General features: G+C 40.7%; 1 protein-coding gene across 1 annotated transcript in view; it reads right to left on the bottom strand.

Moving 5' to 3' along the window:
* Window positions 1-21130, bottom strand: part of LOC117521659 (ankyrin repeat domain-containing protein 13C-like) — a 27940-nt gene continuing 6810 nt past the window's right edge. The window contains exons 2-14 of the mRNA XM_034182980.1: window positions 19883-20568; window positions 14075-14116; window positions 8292-8396; window positions 6814-6899; window positions 6534-6579; window positions 6304-6370; window positions 6017-6161; window positions 5066-5197; window positions 4581-4742; window positions 1357-1436; window positions 1141-1239; window positions 348-448; window positions 1-256 (exon numbers count right to left, since the gene is read on the bottom strand). Of these exons, the coding sequence (XP_034038871.1) occupies window positions 126-256; window positions 348-448; window positions 1141-1239; window positions 1357-1436; window positions 4581-4742; window positions 5066-5197; window positions 6017-6161; window positions 6304-6370; window positions 6534-6579; window positions 6814-6899; window positions 8292-8396; window positions 14075-14116; window positions 19883-20246 (1560 nt within the window). The 5' untranslated portion in view covers window positions 20247-20568 and the 3' untranslated portion in view covers window positions 1-125. The remainder of the gene's footprint in view (window positions 257-347; window positions 449-1140; window positions 1240-1356; window positions 1437-4580; window positions 4743-5065; window positions 5198-6016; window positions 6162-6303; window positions 6371-6533; window positions 6580-6813; window positions 6900-8291; window positions 8397-14074; window positions 14117-19882; window positions 20569-21130) is intronic.

Consider the following 21130-nt stretch of genomic DNA (forward strand, 5'->3'; position numbering starts at 1 on the left):
ACTGCATTGGTTTGCTTTGGATCCGTCGTCAAAATGACAATAACTGATCGGCAGTTGGGTTTCCTTCATAAACGCGTACATGATTCCTCAGTTTTGCTACTCGGCCGTTATCCTACTGCTGCTCCTCATAGGTCAGGGAAGCGGCTGGGATCTTCCTTGTATTCCTCAGGGATGAAGAAAAAAGACTTGTCAAATTCGTCGTAGCGGAATTCCTGAAACGTGACGGTTGCTGTGATGGTGGGGAAGACGGGGATGTCTGAGGACAGAAAGCAGGTCATTGTGTTTATTTACTCACTAAAATCCAGTTCACAGTGAAAACGCCAGGAGGTTGGAAGTTCGGAACTCACCGAGTTTAACTGGAAATCCAGGCGGAAGTTTCATCTGAACAAACTCTCTGAGCTTACTGAAGTGCTTGAACGGGGCGATGATCTCCAACACATTCAGCAGCCTGGGAGAAGGAAAAGGATTCAAAGTCGGCACGTTTCCAAACATTCCACTGCTGCGTTTAGATTTCTGACTAGTGGTGCCACCAGGGACCTCAAAGCATGATGGGAAATACAGGATGTCCACAGATGTTTCAGCTCACTGAGTTTATTAACAGAAGACCTTGGAGAATTAGTTCACTTGCTTCATTTCCCAAAGCCTCGGAATCGACCCCGGAAAATGAAGCGAGCGAAGTATGAGCCAAATCAGTCCATCCCCTCTAGTTTGTCAGCCATAACTTACAAACAATAAATGTTATCATCTTTTAACTCCCCAACTTAAAAGGGCACATAAACTGATGAGATGTTGGTTAACATTGATGGACTGGATCAATCCACAAAGCAAGTTTGTTTACGCACTACACCTGCTAAACAGCGACATCTGCTGGCTACATCTGGGCTGGTCTCATCACATAATACACCAGAATTTAGGAGCAGGTATGGATTTGAAGATCAATTCTGGAAAAGCATTGTTGGTTTCATCACACAGAAGAGAATCAGAATCTTGGATAATGGTCTTAAGTCTTTGACCCATAACCTGAACTGCATTTATCTCCAAGCTGCACCACCCCCCCCCCCCCCCCACACACACACACTTTTTCCGCTGTCCCATGTGCATGAAGCTTTGCACGACGATCCAAGTCAGAGATGTACTTACGACTCAATGCCTAGCGGGAAATCCTGGCTCATGGCTACAGTGGCTTTGAAGTTCTTCTTGCTTTCTTTGCACACAAGCTGTCTTCCAAGATGAGGCGGCCTGGAGGTGCACAAACACACGTGCACACACACAGGTTGGTGGTTTACAGACTCAGCATTTGTACAGAATTTCTTCTGATTGGCATGAATAAATTTGGCTGAGAAGAGCGCCACCTACTTTCCGTGCTCTGCAGCAATGTACTCCTCCCAGGAAATGGTGTTTGGTGCTGGAGCTGTGAGCGACTGCCTTCTCACGGGCTGCAGACAAAAAACAGAGTCAAAGTCAGCAACATCCACAACTGGACCATTGGGTGCATTCTAAGTGTGAGTGCACTGTTTTCCTGAGGGATGATAACAAGATGAGCAGCAGTAAAGCTGGTGCCAAGCAGGGACAAAAACTTTCTCCCAGTGAACTCTGGTGATCCTCAGAGATGTGTTCTTGTTCCTATGCTGTTCACTGCTAGCATGGACTGCGTGTTATGTCAGGTTGTGGAAGCTGTGTGAGGAACTGGGTTTGTGATTTCTCTGGATCAAGACTAAAATGAAGGGTTTTAGTCGCTGGGTTTCCAATACAGATTTGTGCTAAAGTTAAGCGACATTTGAAAAATTGATTTCAAACACAACAGGAAAATGACAACATTTCCACCGGGTGATGGGTTTTGTCCAATCACAATAACACTCATTCCAGTAGTCATGGCAACAGAAGTCTGGCTAAATATCAATCAATCAATTTTTTTTTTTATATAGCGCCAAATCACAACAAACAGTTGCCCCAAGGCGCTTTATATTGTAAGGCAAGGCCATACAATAATTATGTAAAACCCCAACGGTCAAAACGACCCCCTGTGAGCAAGCACTTGGCTACAGTGGGAAGGAAAAACTCCCTTTTAACAGGAAGAAACCTCCAGCAGAACCAGGCTCAGGGAGGGGCAGTCTTCTGCTGGGACTCTTTGGGGCTGAGGGAGAGAACCAGGAAAAAGACATGCTGTGGAGGGGAGCAGAGATCGATCACTAATGATTAAATGCAGAGTGGTGCATACAGAGCAAAAAGAGAAAGAAACAGTGCATCATGGGAACCCCCCAGCAGTCTACGTCTATAGCAGCATAACTAAGGGATGGTTCAGGGTCACCTGATCCAGCCCTAACTATAAGCTTTAGCAAAAAGGAAAGTTTTAAGCCTAATCTTAAAAGTAGAGAGGGTGTCTGTCTCCCTGATCTGAATTGGGAGCTGGTTCCACAGGAGAGGAGCCTGAAAGCTGAAGGCTCTGCCTCCCATTCTACTCTTACAAACCCTAGGAACTACAAGTAAGCCTGCAGTCTGAGAGCGAAGCGCTCTATTGGGGTGATATGGTACTACGAGGTCCCTAAGATAAGATGGGACCTGATTATTCAAAACCTTATAAGTAAGAAGAAGAATTTTAAATTCTGTTCTAGAATTAACAGGAAGCCAATGAAGAGAGGCCAATATGGGTGAGATATGCTCTCTCCTTCTAGTCCCCGTTAGTACTCTAGCTGCAGCATTTTGAATTAACTGAAGGCTTTTTAGGGAACTTTTAGGACAACCTGATAATAATGAATTACAATAGTCCAGCCTAGAGGAAATAAATGCATGAATTAGTTTTTCAGCATCACTCTGAGACAAGACCTTTCTAATTTTAGAGATATTGCGTAAATGCAAAAAAGCAGCCCTACATATTTCTTTAATATGCGCTTTGAATGACATATCCTGATCAAAAATGACTCCAAGATTTCTCACAGTATTACTAGAGGTCAGGGTAATGCCATCCAGAGTAAGGATCTGGTTAGACACCATGTTTCTAAGATTTGTGGGGCCAAGTACAATAACTTCAGTTTTATCTGAGTTTAAAAGCAGGAAATTAGAGGTCATCCATGTCTTTATGTCTGTAAGACAATCCTGCAGTTTAGCTAATTGGTGTGTGTCCTCTAGCTTCATGGATAGATAAAGTTGGGTATCATCTGCGTAACAATGAAAATTTAAGCAATACCGTCTAATAATACTGCCTAAGGAAAGCATGTATAAAGTGAATAAAATTGGTCCTAGCACAGAACCTTGTGGAACTCCATAATTAACTTTAGTCTGTGAAGAAGATTCCCCATTTACATGAACAAATTGTAATCTATTAGACAAATATGATTCAAACCACCGCAGCGCAGTGCCTTTAATACCTATGGCATGCTCTAATCTCTGTAATAAAATTTTATGGTCAACAGTATCAAAAGCAGCACTGAGGTCTAACAGAACAAGCACAGAGATGAGTCCACTGTCCGAGGCCATAAGAAGATCATTTGTAACCTTCACTAATGCAAATATGGCCATATTTGTTTTGTTTTTTTCTGCAATCCATTATTGCTGTAACGTTATGTCTTGTGTTTATTGAGCTCTCCATCTCTAACGCCGTCCATGCATAATGCACCATATATATTTGAATGTCATGTGATTTTCTATTTGTCACATGGCCTATAATAGCGTGACAAGGTGCTTCCATTGCAGTTTATCAAATCGCCTGAAAAACCTCATGTAAGTGTAAAAACCTTCGATACTTTGCTACAAGCACATGTTTTCATTTAGCATATTTTTAATTCGCTGCTTCAAATTGCACAATTTAAAGGCTAATGGAAACCTGGCTACTGACTTCCTGGACTCAGACAGGAAAGTGTATGTGTGCAGTAAAAGTGTTCAAATTTTAGAGACATTCATTTATCTCTGCAGTGACATTAGCGTCTCTGGGTCCTCAGCCCTTTGACAGCGGGTAACGCCTGAAAAAAGCGTACGGAGGCATGAGGTCGCTGGACAGATACTTTTGCAGGAAGATGAAGGGCCAATTCTTTTAGGTCCTGGTGCTTCCTGTCTGACTGTATGGTTGTGAGACTTGGGTGCTAAACAGTGACCCCAGGTGACCACTAGATATCTTTGGTACTTAGTTCCTTAAGCAGATCCTCGGGTGCCACTGGAATTACTTATGGAGAACCAGGAACTGTGAAAGAACACCCGTTCTGACAATTTGGCCACATGGAGTGTTTCTCTTGGAATGATCCGGCACCCAGATGTCTCAGTGTTGAGGAGCCCAAGGGCCACAGAAGGCCAAGGACACACCCACATCTCACCTGACTATGACAGAAAGATGGTTATTTTCGAGAGGTGGGGATGGACCATTTCGATGGGTGATTGCCGCCCAGGACCCAGGACTCGCTCCCAGACCTGACCTGCTGACCTGAACCTGTTTCATTCTGTTCAAAAATAAGTGCCTCAGCAGGATGCAATAAAGACAAACTAGCTGGGTGTAACTTGAGATATGACGCACGTTTACATTCTTATTTAAGTGACAAAGAATGCAGACACTTGACGACTCCTCCTGAACATTTTGGCCAATATTCTCTCACCTCAAAATTTTGGTCACTGATACTGCCTCCTTTACTCAAGCTCTCCATGATGGCTTTGTTCCTCAAGATGTCTTCTTCACTAAGGTGTTCACGCCGCTTCCTCGACTCAAGCACCAGACCGTTCACCGCATAGAAGTTGGCCAGGAAGTTCCCAACTCGCTCCTAAACGGGGGGTTTAGTGGGTTAATCTTTACTGCGGTAGGATACGGCCTGAGTGCTATAATGGTTTTTCAGAAGACTAAAAAACAAAAAATATTCATTCTTTTGAAGTAAAACACTGATTGTGCTGAGCAGCCCATTGAAGAGAAACAGAATTATTGCTATTTTTAAATAAGCAAACAAATCTCATTCAGATTAACGGTTGGATGGCAGAGACATAAAACGTCCCATCTCAAGATGGTAAATATTCATAAAAAGAAAGTAAAGTGCAAACCCCGTCATCAGTCAGGTTACAACGTTATACTTCAACCTGACACGAGACTCACGGTTTTGTCCTCTCTGAAGAGCCAGCCAATCTGACTGCGAGAGAACGTGATGGACTTGGTCGATAAAGTTGCTGAGTAGACGTCACTGCTCATGAGAATGTCCACTTCTTCCTCAGTCTCCATCTCAGACTCCTTGGGACAAACACAATATCAGTCGATAGTAAACTTCATATTCAGGGTCCTTCCACACCAAATCAGAGTTTCATGAAATTCTGAATATACGTTGGTTTTGACACCAAAACTTCAAATCTAAAATTTCAGGTCAAGCAAATGAAGCGTGTCAGGGATAGGGGCGTTGTTTTTTGGTAAAAAATAAAATAATGGCGTGACCTCCAAATTTGTAATGGCCATAACTCCTGATTAAATTGTCCAATCTGGACAAACAAGGCATGCTTGGAAAGGGGGGGGGATACATCACAGATGCTAACATGCTAATTTCAATTTGACAAAGCTCAAAAACAAAAAAAATGTATCTTCATTTTGTATGTAACTTACTGGGGTACAACATCCACTGGTCACTGGCCTGATGTATTTTGATCTGCTGTGTCAAATTCAATGTCAAAATACTGGTCCAGGAAAACATCTTCACTCCAAAATTGAGCCAAATGATAGAAATAATGGAACATTCTTTCCAAAGATACCTTGTTTGTCCCGATTGGAGAATTGGTTCAGGAGTTATGGCCATTCGAAATTTGGTGGATATGCCATTTTTCACATTTTTTTTTTCTTTTACAAAAAAAAACAAAAAAACCCAAACAAACAAAAAATAATGCCCCCTATCTCAGAAACCATTTATCCAGTTGAGCAAAAAGTTTAAATTTGAGGTCTGTGGATCAAAACAAACATATACTGAATTTCATGAAAATCTGAGGTGATTTTGTGTGGAATACGACCCTTCAACACGTGCTGCCGCGAGGTGAAACACAGGTGCAGCGATGTGGCAACACTCACCTCATGATGTATTCTTTGGTACACTTTTGCTTCGTTGTCCAGAACCACAAAGGACTGGGAACGTGGCGCATCACCATTGAAGATGAAGCTGAGATCACCACGCTGACATTTCATATCACTGAAGTCTATAAGGGTAGTGTCGAGTCTGAACCAACAGGGGGAGAGGAAGGGCGGTGACGTCCTATTAACTCATTAAAATAGACAAATCTGGATCATTTCAAATAAATCCTCTCATAACGCCAACTTTTGGAGACCAGCTGCCTTTAATTAAGTATTTCTCATCTTACCTGATATTGATTCCCTGTTTGTAGATTTTACACGCATCTGATGGCAGCATCCGGGACAACAAAGGCACTACAGTACACAAGGCACCCCAAATAAATCCAACTGTATGATGAATTTTACAAGAAGTGAAATGCTCATTTAGCTTCAACAAAAGCCCTCACTGAGGTAACTGTTTAATCATCAAGAAACTTAAAGCAGCCAAGTAGTGATTTCAAATTAAAACCAAACTCACCCCAGCTCTGAAAATCCCAGTGAAGCTCCAGGTAAAAGTCTCCAAGCTACAGCCAAAAAAAAAAAAAACGTACAAGTACTTAACAGATACACTGGAACTTCAAACCAAAATAAATAACACTCAAGATTCTCTAACAGTGGGAAACTGGAAATTCAAACATGAAGTCCAGCAAACACATGTGAATACATTCACTAACAGGCAGTTGCTAGTTTTGCAAAGTTTGTGGTACTTGTGTAAAGTTGTGGCCTAGCAGCAGTGAGGGTTCCAGTGCGACGCTCACCTCCCTGAGAGCTTTCAGCAGTTTCGGCCTCTTGTCCTCCACGCTCTCTCTGGACTGCTGCTTCAATTTTCGTAGTATTGCTGTGACTGCGGGAAACGTCAGTAAGACAAACGGCTCAGAGTTACACACTTACACACCGGGGAGGTGCTGTGAAACCCGGAGGGACGGAACCAAACACCTCCTGTTACAAAACATCTCATCCAATATTTACAGATACCAGGGAGAGAAGCACATGGAAAATGCTCCACTTTCCATAAAATGTTACTGTTACACATGAAAGAGTGGAAGTCTCCTACAGCTGGGGAGGCGGGGGGGGGGGTAATAATCCATTTAATTGAGCAATTGGACAAACGAAATATCAACATTATCGTTCAAAATTAGGGGTGCAACAGATCACAAAACTCATGGTACAAATTGGATCACGATTTTTAGTTAAAGATCAGATCACTTTGTGAATAAAAAAAAAGTGGTGGTGGGAGTCATTCCCTACCCCATAGCCACTTGGCTCCACCCACACTTGCCTAAGTGAGTTCAGGACAGCGTCGGGAAAATGCAGCATGCATTTTGTCCTTGATTCAGGATATTTTAGGATAATTCTTTCTGCACTTGCTCTCGGAATTGTGAAATGCACAAAAGCCGCAGAGGCTTTTAAAACGCACGTATCTAAATCTGCATGAAGATTTACACAATTGCTACTTTAATCACAAATCCCCCCCCCCCCCCAAAAAAAAAAACGAATCAGTTCTTCTTGCAGGCACGACCTGGTGCCTTCAACATGTGAATTAATTAATTTTACTGGATATGATACATCTCTCAAAGCAAGACATCATAAAGGGGGAGGAGGAGCACCCCGTTCCTTTTTTTTTTTTTTTTTTAAAGAATGACAACCTTTTATAAAATCAAAACAGTCAACATGACATGAATTCCAACATGTCACCAGGTCAGGAATGTGCACTGGTGTAATGCGTCGCACTCTTTCAAAAAAGCAAAATTTCAGCTTTAGCTTGGCTGCAGGCACATCACTGGAGAACTGAGCCTAGATTTGACCTGTTGGCACTATCCCAGTTTTCCCCCCACTGCAGCCACAGAAGCCTTTAACTCCTTCTGAGTTTTCATGGGTGTCTTGGTGGCTTCCCTCACTAGGGGTAGTCTCTTTCTCTTTTCTTTCTTTTAACACACAGACCCATACTGTTTGTATTTGTTAATGATTAATGTTCAAGACATTCAGTAGCTGGAAATGTTCCTCTATCCAAGAAAACTGGCTATAAAAGTGACTTATACAAACAATAAATCCTCATATCTAGTTTGTCCAATTACTTATCGCACCTGAAAATGGAGGAACTGTAGGAAAAAAATGGCTGCAAAAAAGTGCTTAATGTGATTTTTATTTTGCAACAGCCCCACAAACACAGCTTGTTTGTTTCATCTTTCACCGATGGTAGACAGAAGGGGACAGCTGCAGCACAGTGTTCACTCACTCATTTGTCTGTCGCCGTAGCTGATGGCTTCTGCTAGGGGGCTCCATCCCTGTGCGTTCTTTATCTTTACAGGCGCATTATGAGCCAGCAGCAGCAGCGCACATTCTGAAAGCAAAACGCAACAGGTAGCTGTGATTATGTCCGTGGATCCTTTCCTGTTCTGGGTACTTTGGTGGCTTTGTTCTTGGTTTTAGATGCCAGTCGCATAATAAAGAGCATTTTAAAATGTCAACTGCTGAGTGGAACTTAATGAACAAAAATAATATTTTTCCAACCAGTAATGTCTAATAATATCAATTCAAACAACCTGCTGTAGAACTACAACTAAAGCTGGAAATCTCAAGTGTTCTAGTTTGGTGCATTAAAAAAACAAACAAACAAACAAACAAAAAAACAACACAATTTATGTGTACATCAGAGTCCATTTTCACTTGTTTTTGCTGCATTTCCCACTCATTCAGAATGCTTCTGTGAGATCACAGTTGAAAATTTCAATTTGTTGTACCTTTCTGCTACTTGATGCTATGGACTGACAGATTTGTAGAGCTTGAAAAGAGATTTGAAATGACACTGAAACCAGCTTTCTAGCTGCTGTAGTGTCTGAGATATGGACACGAGTGTGCTAACTAGCTGAAAGTTCATTAGCATGCGTCTCACTAATTAAAGCTGTACGGCCTTTGGGTATTTTTTTTATTGTTTAAGATTTAAGTCAAAACTATTTTCTTTGGCACCACTATAATTTTATTCCTTAGCATTTAAATAAGGGATTCAAAATATGATTTTGCCAATATGATGATTAAAATTCGTGCTGTCTGGAAACAATTTAGAATTTCTCCACCTGATGGGGAGAAATTCAACCAATCAGACATCATGACCTACGTTTGGTAGCGACATCACAGATCACCTGGGGACGTCCCCCGATCTGCACAAAGGATGCTGGGAAGCAAACAGCGACAGCCAATCAGAGTAAAGAAAGCCAGTATGACGTCAGCTGGATGCTCGCCTGCACAAAATAAACCAAGATGGCTGAAAACGCCCCGAAACAGCTTATTTCTTTATAAATCTAATATGTTTCTAATATTTTTTGTAAAAGTTATCAAGAAATGAACACTTCTAAATCTAAACACAGTGTTTTTGAAAGCAGGCAACATCTCTGAAGTGATTTACAAGACGCCCTGGGAACGCACATGCGCACACACAGTTCCTCCTGCAGGTTGTCTACACAATATTGTGAGAAGGAAAAGGCGCCATGGGACCCCCCCCCCCCCAGATAAATATGTTCTCTATTAAAATGAGCTATAATTTTATAACATGTTACAAAAATAAACCAAAATTATAATGACTGGATTTCTGTACAAATAAAATTTTGTCAGTTTTGTGAAATTCGAAAGGCCGTACATCTGTAAGAGGACACAATTAAGATTTAACAAATTCCAAGAGATGTCAACAGATTCTTTGTTGATTTGACACAGAATGACCCATTTCCTTCACACACAGTCACACACCTTCATATGGTGTGGAGTTTAATTAAAGTCAATATCATATGATTGATAGTGATTGATCTCTGCTCTCTTCCACAGCATGTCTTTTTCCTGGTTCTCTCCCTCAGCCCCATCCAGTCCCAGCAGAAGACTGCCCCTCCCTGAGCCTGGTTCTGCTGGAGGTTTCTTCCTGTTAAAAGGGAGTTTTTCCTTCCCACTGTTGCCAAGTGCTTGCTCACAGGGGGTCATTTTGACGTTGGGGTTTTTCCGTAATTATTGTATGGCTTTGCCTTACAATATAAAGCGCCTTGGGGCAACTGTTTGTTGTGATTTGGCGCTATATAAATAAAATTGATTTGATATGATGCATCAGTTCAACACAAAAGTTAGATTATTTCTCCATTAAGATGCTGGAGGGGAATTATTTTCCTTCACGCACATCTTCAAATGGCGTGCTGCCATTGTCTGAAGTTGCATTGAAATCCACTCAATGCCTTACAATAGCGCACAGACAGACAGACAGCCAGTGTTGGATCAACACAACAGCTACTCTTATCAATCTGCACGAACAAACAATTTCTTCTTTGAAATCAATAATGACTAATCACTGCGGATTCTTTTGTGGTCATAATTTACACCTTGTCCTGTGTGCTGTAACTGCAGTGTATTGCACAACACTGCAGAGGTCATTTGTGAGACGCTCATGAGATGCTCACGAGATCCTGAGGCCCATTGTTGTGCCATACATCCAAGAACATCACCTCATGTTGCAGCAGGATAATGCAGGGCCCCATGTTGCAAGGATCTGTACACAATTCTTGGAAGCTGAAAATGTCCCAGTTCTTGCATGGCCGGCATACTCACCGGACATGTCACCCATTGAGCATGTTTGGGATGCTCTGGACCGGCGTATACGACAGCGTGTACCAGTTCCTGCCAATATCCAGCAACTTCGCACAGCCATTGAAGAGGAGTGGACCAACATTCCACAGGCCACAATTGACAACCTGATCAACTCTATGCGAAGGAGATGTGTTGCACTGCATGCAAGAGAAGTGCTCACTATCAGATTTAGACTGGTTTGTGAACAATATTTGAGGGAAATGGTGATATTGTGTATGCGGAAAAAGTTTTAGATCTTTGAGTTCATCTCATACAAAATGGGAGCAAAACCAAAAGTGTTGCGTTTATATTTTTGTTGAGTATAATATATATATATATATATATATATATATATATATATATATATATATATATATATATATATATACGAGGTCTATTAGATAAGAAACAGACACTTTAATTTTGTTTTTTAACTATATGGATTTGAATGACGTGTGATTACACCAATCATGCTTGAACCCTCGTGCGCATGCGTGAGTTTTTTCACGCGTGTTGGTGACGTCATTTCCCTGTGGGCAGGCCTTGAGTGAGATGTGGTCCAGCCCTCTCGGCTGAATTCCTTTGTTTCACACGCTGCTCGAGACGGCGCGCGTTGCTTTTCTGGACCTGTGAGGAATATCCGAGTGGACACTATTCGAGAAATTTAGCTGGTTTTCGGTGAAAAGTTTAATGGCTGATGAGAGATTATGGGGTGTTTCTGTCGCTGTAAGGACTTCCCATGGAGCGGGACGTCGCGCAGCGCCGTCGTCGGTCTGTTTCGACCTGAAAACATCCTAATTTAAGGCTTAATTCACCCAGGACGTCGTGAGAGAACAGAGAAGATTCAGAAGAGGCCGGCATGAGGACTTTATGCGGACATTCCACTGATTAAGGACATTTTGTAATGAAAGACGTGCGTGCAAATTCGCCGAGTCGTTTCCGTGACGACTCGGCTAATCTGTGTGCGCCGCGACAGAAAAAACACCTCCATGTTGAAAACCATTTGTAAAATTCAGGCGGCTTTTGATGGCTTTCAACAAGTGAGTAACTGAGAAATTGTTAACAGCTTGGACATGTTCCAACTTGCCCGTTAAGGTTTCCAACTGAGGTGTTTTTCCTGTCGCGACCCCCCGCGGTCGGGTCCGGCCCGACATGCGACTCTGCCCGCACGTTCTTTCATTACAAAATGTCCGTTAACAATGGAATGTCCGAATAAACTCCTCATGCCGACTTCTTCTGAAAGTTCTCTGTTCTCTGACGACTTACTGGGTCAACAGAGCCTGAAATGTGGAAGTTTTCAACTTGAAACGGCGAGACGCCGCCGCCTCGAAGCACAGATCGCCGTCAGGCGCCGTGGGCCGTCCTTAAAGCGACACTACCAGACCAAAATCTCTCATCAGCCGTTAAAATTTTTACTGAAAACCAGCTGAATTTATTGAATGGTGTCCACTCAGTTGTGCCTTACAGTTTTTGAAAAAATTTTTATCAGACAAAGCAGCAGTCTCTGAGCCATTCCTAAACAATGAAAAAACGACGAGAGGGTGGGCGACTCCTCACTCAATGACTGCCCACAGGCGAATGACGTAACCGACAGGCGTGAAAAAACTCTTGCATGCCCACGAGGGTTCAAGCATGTCTGATGTAATCACACGTGATTCAAATCCATTGGGTTTTTGAAAAAAATAATAAGGTCGGATACTTTTCTAACAGACCTCGTATATATTTTTTTTAAATCATGTTAAAAATGTGTAGTTTGCATGTAGTCACTAAGTTTACTGACTATGCTATGAGGCAACCCATCGATATGGCCGCGAGTCATTGTGCATGCACGAGAACTAGACCACTGCGAGTGCGCAGTACCGTATGTTGGCCCAGATATGGCAGGGGATAGATTCAGCATGACACTGGCACACTGGTGAATGACAAAAGCTGCTCAAGATCGTGTACAAAGCAAAATAAAACCACTAGCAGCATCTAATCTGGTGACAATCAACTTGTCCACACTTCAAAAATCCAGATCGCCATTTTGTATAACTCACACGTTAATGCACGCTATTGTCACCATTCCTTGCACAAGGTGACATGATACGACAGAGGCAACCCGGACATGTCATCTGCTGTCGACTTGTTCCATCGTAGGTCAACTTTGAGAGAAAGATCTTCACCATTCTCACCAACAATTCCCTCTTTAGAACATATTATACAGTTTGCCGCTAAGTATAAGTATGACCGCTAAACATTTCAGTCTCCCTCATGAGCCTCCATACATATTCTTGACATCACTTGGGATTCTCCCCATGTTTCCTTACTCCCTCCACAGGGAACAGTCAAGGCTGTATTTCAATCCAGTATCATCTACAAAACCAGGTTTAGACTGAAACCCAGTACTGTTCTCAATCTTTGATTATAACATTCTGCCTTAATTTAAATCAAGGTGCAATTTTCCATCATGGTGCATGTAGAAATAAAAAGATGCATCCTGCAGCTCCTCTTCAAATTACTTCAGTTTCATCAATCAGCACTCAAAACCCCAAAAGACATTCAATCTATCATGAACCACAAAATGTTCATATTTAACAATTTAGAGCCAAAGTTTAGCACTTTTACATGGTGACGTAGTTCTCTGTAAATCCCCCATACAACAACCGTTTTATTCTCACAATGATTAAACATTTAAGGATTTTATTTTAATTTAAACCGCTACACGTTCGATGAGGATGCCGTTTTTAAACTGTTCTATATTAAATATCTTTGGATTCTAGTCTCAGGCACCCAAAGCTAGTAATTCAAACAAATACCACTAACTTTTGAAAAGGTGCATTTTGACTTGATTTACAAAAAGTAATCCAGAAGCATCTTGGATGAAAACTCTAATGTGGTGAGACCTGTATTCTCAGCAGGCTTCCTCCAGCATTAGGAACAAAAATAAAACAGACAACGCTCTACTTTCAGCTCTGACCCACTGCCGAGGTGACGCGTGTTAATGAGGTCCATGTCGATAGAAATATATGCATGTTTAGGGAGAGTTTTAGAGTCAGTTTTAATGAGTGCCACAATTGACCAAACAGTATTTCTGTTAAAAGTGCAAAACTAATTTCTTAGATTTCACAGAAGTCTCAATCAACTGAAAGTGGATCGCATTAGCAAAATCAAAATCTGAGGTAATCCAGCCAAAAAGACCTGCAAACCCTTGGCCCTTCACAAACATTGTTCCTAATTCTTGATCGACAATTTCAATCACTATTTGTGGTCCTTTACACTTTTAAAAAATATAACACAATGCTAAAATACCCTCGGCCGTATGAGCATAAAATAGGAAACAGAATCACAAGGCCTTCACAAATACTCAATGGCCATATTTTGGCCTCAAGTAAAAAACATAAAAAAAATGCATTCCATTATTATATTGTCTGGCTTTACCTTTGTGTCCCAGCATCACAGCAAGATGAAGAGGTGTATTCCCTGAGAACAGAAAGGAATAAGACAAGATCTTGAATACAGACGAACAGAACTACAAAACCAGCTGTAACTGCAAGGGCACTTTGTACATACCGCCACTAAAGCCACATAATCTGAAAATTTGTCATCGGGATTACTATTAGTACAGAGTTTTGGTCTTTCTTTGTATAATATGGCAACTACATGAACATCACCCTTGCACCAATGTGCATTTCACAAACATTTATAAAACTGGACAAAATTTCACTTTGTCTGTCACTAAATACATCAAAGTTTTGGACAATTCTTTTTTACACTGCCATCTTGCTTTGTAAAATAAATGACAACTATTCCAAAATCCAAATCCCAATCAGTACTAATTTTGTGGATGTTTGACAACTTAAAAAGAAACTGACAGAAATATTAAATTAATAAATAAGTATCCATAAATTTAATACATTAGATCAACAATAAAACTGTAATGGATTGTTATCCTACTGTGCAAGTGTGATCACTCAACCTGGGAATTAAGTTTAAGTAATTCTGCTGTGAACCAACAAATAAATCAACCAACCAACAAAAACAACTTCCCTGATGCTCCTAAATGGAAACTGTATACCTCCAAAGATGAACAATCCTGGAATTTTTCATTAAAATTAAAAAACATTATTGCATACGTTGTCTTATTTCTTACAATAAACAACAATTAAAATCATCTCCAAATTTCCTTGAAAACAGGTCAAGATCATTAACCAGAGCTGCAAAATTAAACTTATCTGTCACAGCATACAAATGAGTGACCAAGATCTCCCAACTTCAGATTTGAATATTTACTGGAATGTTGATCTCTTTATAGGTACATAAACTGTCATCAAGATCCCAATTAGGACCAAAATTTTAAGGGTCATTGCTGTTGATACGGCACAGTACCCATACCATGAACTGCTATTATTGCAACACATGTAGTTATTTAAACTATCCAACATCAAGGCTAAATGCACAACCCTAATCCTCAGTGTTGAGCTCTAAATTTGTCAAATGCCTGCTGTACAGCTTTAACACCGTGAAGTACCTCTTTATCTTGTGATAATCATGGTGGTTTGCTGTCAGATCATACGATTGTGCAAGTTTGATGCCGGATGCTGTACAATCTTGGTGATTTGATGTCGGAAATGGTACAATCACAACAGCTTGCTATCAGATGCTGCAAGGGTTTGTTATCAGACGGCGTATGATCAAAAAGTTTTGTTATTGGACGCTAGAGGTGCACCGATCAGGATTTTTTAGGCCGATCACCGATCACTGAAATTTTGATCTGCCGATACCGATCAAGGCCGGTACCGATCAAGTACATATTTGGATCATGCCCAAAATAAGAATATAGGTCTAATGTATAGGACTATTTTTGCATTAAAACTTAATGATGAAAACAAAAAACATGCATTCAAATAAAGACACTAGAATAAACTGCCAACTTTTGTTTTATTACACTGACTTTGTTCTACCAGCAAGCTTTTTTTTTTCCATGTTTCATGTTGCTCAGGTTACAGCCTACAGAGAATACATTGAGAATGTAAAATACAGCCCTCATTCTATGGGGTTAAAATTGTCTCATTAATATTTGTAACTGCACACAGGGTGATCTACAAATAATCATTGATTTGCAAATGTGTTCAGATATCCACAAATGCAAATTTCATATTTGTAACTTGTAAATTGGTCTTTGCAAATAATATATTTGCAAATATAAAACTTAATTTGTAAAAAAAAAAAAAAAAATTACATTCGTAAAACTGGAAATTGTATATGTGAATTGAGTTTCAGCATTTGTGGATCACCAATTACATGCATTCATTGCTTTCCTCTGTGACGTAATTTTGAGACATTCTTTTCGCAAAATCCACAGATCCACAAACAAATCAATCAATTCAATCAATTTTTTTTTATTTCGAACTTAGTTGTCAATTCCACTATCATGGCAGTTCACAATATAAGCAAATCAAATGAACAAAGCTTCTTTGTACTCTCTGTACCTCTACACTCATGAAAAAATAAACAAAATCAAAATGCCTACTGATTCACAAATACACACTCATGCACACTGGATATCCACTAGATGGCAGTGTGGTTCCATTCATTACACAGCAGTCTATTTAGATCTCTGAGCCATTTGACTCATTTTGACTTCTGATATGAGCTGGACGGACATGGACTACATTAGATGATGGCGACTGCTCTCCTTGTCCGTCCAGCTCATATCAGAAGTCAAAATGAGTTTACGTCACAGAGGAAAGCGTGTCATAACAAGACCAAGTGCTCCCTGCGCTACTGCCTGCACTGTTGTGATCGGTCCTTTTGATCGGCGCATTTTGCCGATCACCGATCAAACCGATCAAGGCGTGATCGGCCGATAATGATCGGTGCCCGATCGATCCGTGCACCTCTATTGGACGCTATACAATCCCAATGGTTTGCTACTAGATGCTGTACGATCATGACAATTTGCTGTCAGACATCACACCATCGTGGCGGGTTGCTGTCAGACGCTGTACAATAATGCTGGTTTGCCACTGGATGTCTTACAATCACAGCAGTTTGTCCTTGGATGCTCTACAATTGTTACTGATTGTTGTTTTACCATGGTGGCTTGCTGTTGGACGCTGTATGATACTGATTGTTTGCTACTGGACACTGTGTGATAATGGTGGTTTGCTAAAGGATGCTGTACGATCACGGTGGCTTGCTGTCAGACATTGTACGATAATGCCAGTTTGCCACTGGATGTCTTACAATCATATCAGTTTGTCCTTGAATGCTGTTTTACCATGGTGGCTTGCTGTTGTATGCTGTATGATACTGACGGTTTACCACTGGACGCTCTATGATCACAGCGGCTTGCTAGCGGACACCGTACAGTCACTGCAATTTGTTCTTGGATGCCCTACCATCATGGTGGCTTGTTATACCCACTTTGAATTTTAAGTGCTCTTCCTATTAAGTAGGCGAGTTTTATGAAAATCCCACAAATCCCACCTTTTCAGTCATGCTGCTAACAAACTCCATGACAGAGGTAGAATCAGAGGTCTTTATCTACTTAATAATTGCATAAATACAGTGGTGTAGTCTACGTAGAACGCAGGTAGACGCCGTCTACTCACCTAAAATGACCGGGAATTTCCGTCTAACCACTTCAAATTGCCCCGGGGAACGTGACGGTGTAAATAAAATAAGCGCTTATTGACTGTAATTTTATTTTCTCCCTTTAAAAGACAGCCATCAGGCATCCATCACTGCAGAGTGCACCGTATGTCCCACCCCCGCTCGCTCTGCTAGATAAGAGTTTTAATTGGCTTATAGAAAGATGGGGCGGGGCTACCAGCTAATCAGCGAGAAAGCCACACACAAACAAGAAGAATGCTGGAAGTATCGATGGTGATTATTACCCGAAAAAATGAAAAGAAAACATGCCTCGGTTTTAGATTTCTTTTTTCCAAAACGTCCACCTGCTGCTTCAGGGCTGATTGATGAAGTTTGCACCCTGAGTGGAGGAGATAAACCTGGCGCTGTCTGCATTTCTGGTAAGTGGGCTAGCCTACGACAGCTAGTTTTTTATTTGTTCACTAAGCTAATGGGCCTTTCACACTGAATACATCAGGCGCGTCAAAAAACGGTCTAAAAGCATTATTTTCAATGAGACGCGTTGCTTTTTAGATGCTGACGGGAGCGTACATCGCCACTTGTCGGCAGGCTGACGTAGACAAAGTTCAAGCCAATCCAACTTTCTGAGCCGTGACGTACCTTTGCGTTGTCCAATAGGAACGACGCGTCGGGCCAAAACACGGAAGACTAGTGGCAGAAACAGAAACCACTGATCTGTACAAAATGGATCGATGTAGAAATAAACCACTGATCTGTACAAAACAAACGTGTCACAGGACTGCTCATTTATGGAGCAGTTTTATGAAGAAAAATCCTTGGAAATGTTTTTTTGTTGTTGTTTGTTACCTCAGAATTTCTGATTACTGTTAAAGTTTAAAACACTTGTAATTAAAATAGCTAAATAAATCAATAAATGGTTCTTTAGAAACCTTTCATCTGTAAATTAAAACCACCTGTTATTTCAGATTAGATAATTTCTTGTTTAACATAAGGAACCTCTGACATTTATTTTTAGACAAAATAACATGGAAATTTGTACATTTTTTTTTTAAGTCTGGTAGATTATTTATATCTCATTTCAACCTGAAAAACAGACACCGTAAATAAATACAAATGTTTATTATAAATGCAACAGGAAACAATTTAACAATGACTGCAGTGATTGTAAAGTAGGATTTCTGTGACATAAACCTCTTGATGAATTTTTTTTAATGCTCATTTCAACTTGCAATTTTGACAAAATATGTAATTGCCTTTAATGTTGTTATCAGGACAGGGTCATTTCTAAAATATGAATTTGAGCACAATACGTGGAGAGCTTCTACTTGTGCAAATGTCTTTTGACTTTGATTCGTGGACATTTTTAATGATCCGTTCATTTATTGTTAAAATATAAAATGAAACAGCTTTTTAAAAAATAATAGAGTTTTGCCGGTAATCTACAGATGTCTCTTGAGCTTGAGTCCCGTTGGCTGTTGGATAGTGTAGTTTTAAAATGACTGGAATTGGTAAGTGGCATACTCCCAGTAGTTGCATGGTTGTCTTAGTTAGTTAGTTTGTTGTCTTCATACTATACTTTTGTGCCACTGATTTGGCCTACAATGTTTTTGTCATGGGTTGAAAAGGTTTCTGCAAAGTAAAGCATCTACCATATTTTCATTGTACGTGAATTTTCTGGGAGCGAGCTTCTGTCCTTCAGCCTAGCTGCTGTTTTAATGGAACTTAATGTATACTAATACTAGCTTGTTTATACTGGGTAGGTTTCCTTATGGACCACAAAGCCTACAGGTTCCAGTCCCCCGTCTGGAACTGTTGATGGACTGTCAATTTCAACAGAGATTGTGGTAGGAGGCGTGAGGCTTTGCAGCCAGTGCAGGCTCATGTAGACCGGTGTGTTCTGTTTTGTTTTTGTTTATGCATCTAAACTGTCCACAAACAACGTGGGGCCATGCAGATTATATGAAGGTTGAATCTTGCAGCTGCTGAATTTGACAGTACAGGCTCATATCCAATACTAAATAGAGGGAGGAAAAGTGAACTCTTGCAATATACTTAGTTGGGAGGCAATAATCTGCTCCTTATTATTGTTAAGAGAACTTTTCTTTCTTAATAACAAGGAGTCACAGTCACTTTTTTTGAGTGACTGTGACTTAAAGTTGTCTTATTTACTGTTAAACAATGCACAGTAGCTTGCATATGATACTTTTGGCTGGATTTAAACATTGTTTATTCCTGGTTTATGACCGGATTAAATTTCTTTGTTAAATTAGGTTTTCAGATGCCAAAAAATAAATGTATTTGAGCTTTGTATTTTTTAATCACTCTTTTAGATTTACTGTTGTATACTGTATTTTGCAATCGGTGCAAATTACTTACTTACATTCTGACATTTCTCACACTTATAGTGGCAAATATAGAATATAAATGATCAGATGGAAAGTATAGATCTATTTGTTGTTATGGTGTTAAAAATGTTAATAACCGGGGCGCAATGCACGGGTTTGATGACGGGCAAAAACACAGTCTACCCACTTCAAAAATGTAGACTACACCACTGCATAAATACAGTCAGACAACATGAGCTGCAAAGGTTGGGTTAATAACATGTAATTAACAGCAGACACGTCATACCGTGTACATCTTTCTGAGAGATGCTGCGGGTCCTGATGAGAGAGGAGAGCCGGCGGACATCTCCCTTGAACACGCACTCGTGCACGGGGAACTCCGAGTCCTCACTTGTCAGGATGATCGGGTTCTTGTTGTCATCGTCCACAATCGAACCCAGTGACGACGAATTCTCATTGATGTTTTTTGCATTGAGATTCTGCTGCAGTGCCGACGGCTTGGCTAACTTATGGAAAGCCTTGTTGGATTTTAAATGGTTCCCGTTTGGAGTCTGGTCGTAGGTGTCCGTGACGTCGTCGTTTTTGTTGGTTTTGTGGTGGTGGTGGTGGTGGTGGTCCTTTCGCAGGGCGCGGATCTTCTCGCCGGTCATTTTCAGAACGCCGCCGCCGGACTATAACTGATTACAGGCTTTAAAATATATGGCACAAACCTGAGAGCGCCTCAGCATTTGCAGTGCTCCAAATGTGATTGTTTTTTCCTTAAAACTTAAATGATTTAAGCTGCAATCTATGCATGCTTGAAGCCGGTTTCAGTCTTCTTAATCATCGTTACACCTGCTGCCCAACATTAGCTTCGGTTAGCTCCGGTGGCTAGTCACCAATTTAAAAAAAAAAGATGGGTGCGGCGCTGAAAACGATGCTAAACATCACATAACATACACGGATTGAATAAAAAAAACAGCCGACAGTAAGCTATAGTAAACCGCTACATTTTTTTCTACTCGTGCATCACAATTTAGAAATAACTTACGAAACAGAAACGACTCAGTTCACTTTGCGGCAAATTTCAGGCGAACGAGAGGGTAAGTAACCAGCTGAGCTAGCGGCTTAGCGGCGCAGACGTTATCGCGAGATTCCTCGGTTCGAACGCGAGTCGATGCAGTTTGTGCAGAGGGGTAACAATAAAGCAAGAGAGTTCAGTCTCCGTATCAGTGACCGCTGTTTTGGGGTTTTTGTGCAAAATCTAATATTTTAAAATTTTGTTACCTCCGCCAAGGAGGTTATGTTTTCGGTCACATTTGTTTGTTTGTCTGTCTGTCAGCAGGATAACTCAAAAAGTTTTGAACAGATTTTGATGAAATTTTGTGGAGTGGTTGGAAATGACAAGAGGAACAAGTGATTAAATTTTATTATTTTATTATTTTCCCGATGCTAACGCGTTAGCATGTCTATGGCATTTTCAATGTTAAAAGTTAGCATTAAGCAGTTGCAGCTGTCATCACGTTCGGGTGCATTTGTTTTCAAATTGTAATAT

Source organism: Thalassophryne amazonica, chromosome 12 (genome assembly GCF_902500255.1).
Source record: "Thalassophryne amazonica chromosome 12, fThaAma1.1, whole genome shotgun sequence".
Lineage (NCBI taxonomy): Eukaryota > Metazoa > Chordata > Actinopteri > Batrachoidiformes > Batrachoididae > Thalassophryne > Thalassophryne amazonica.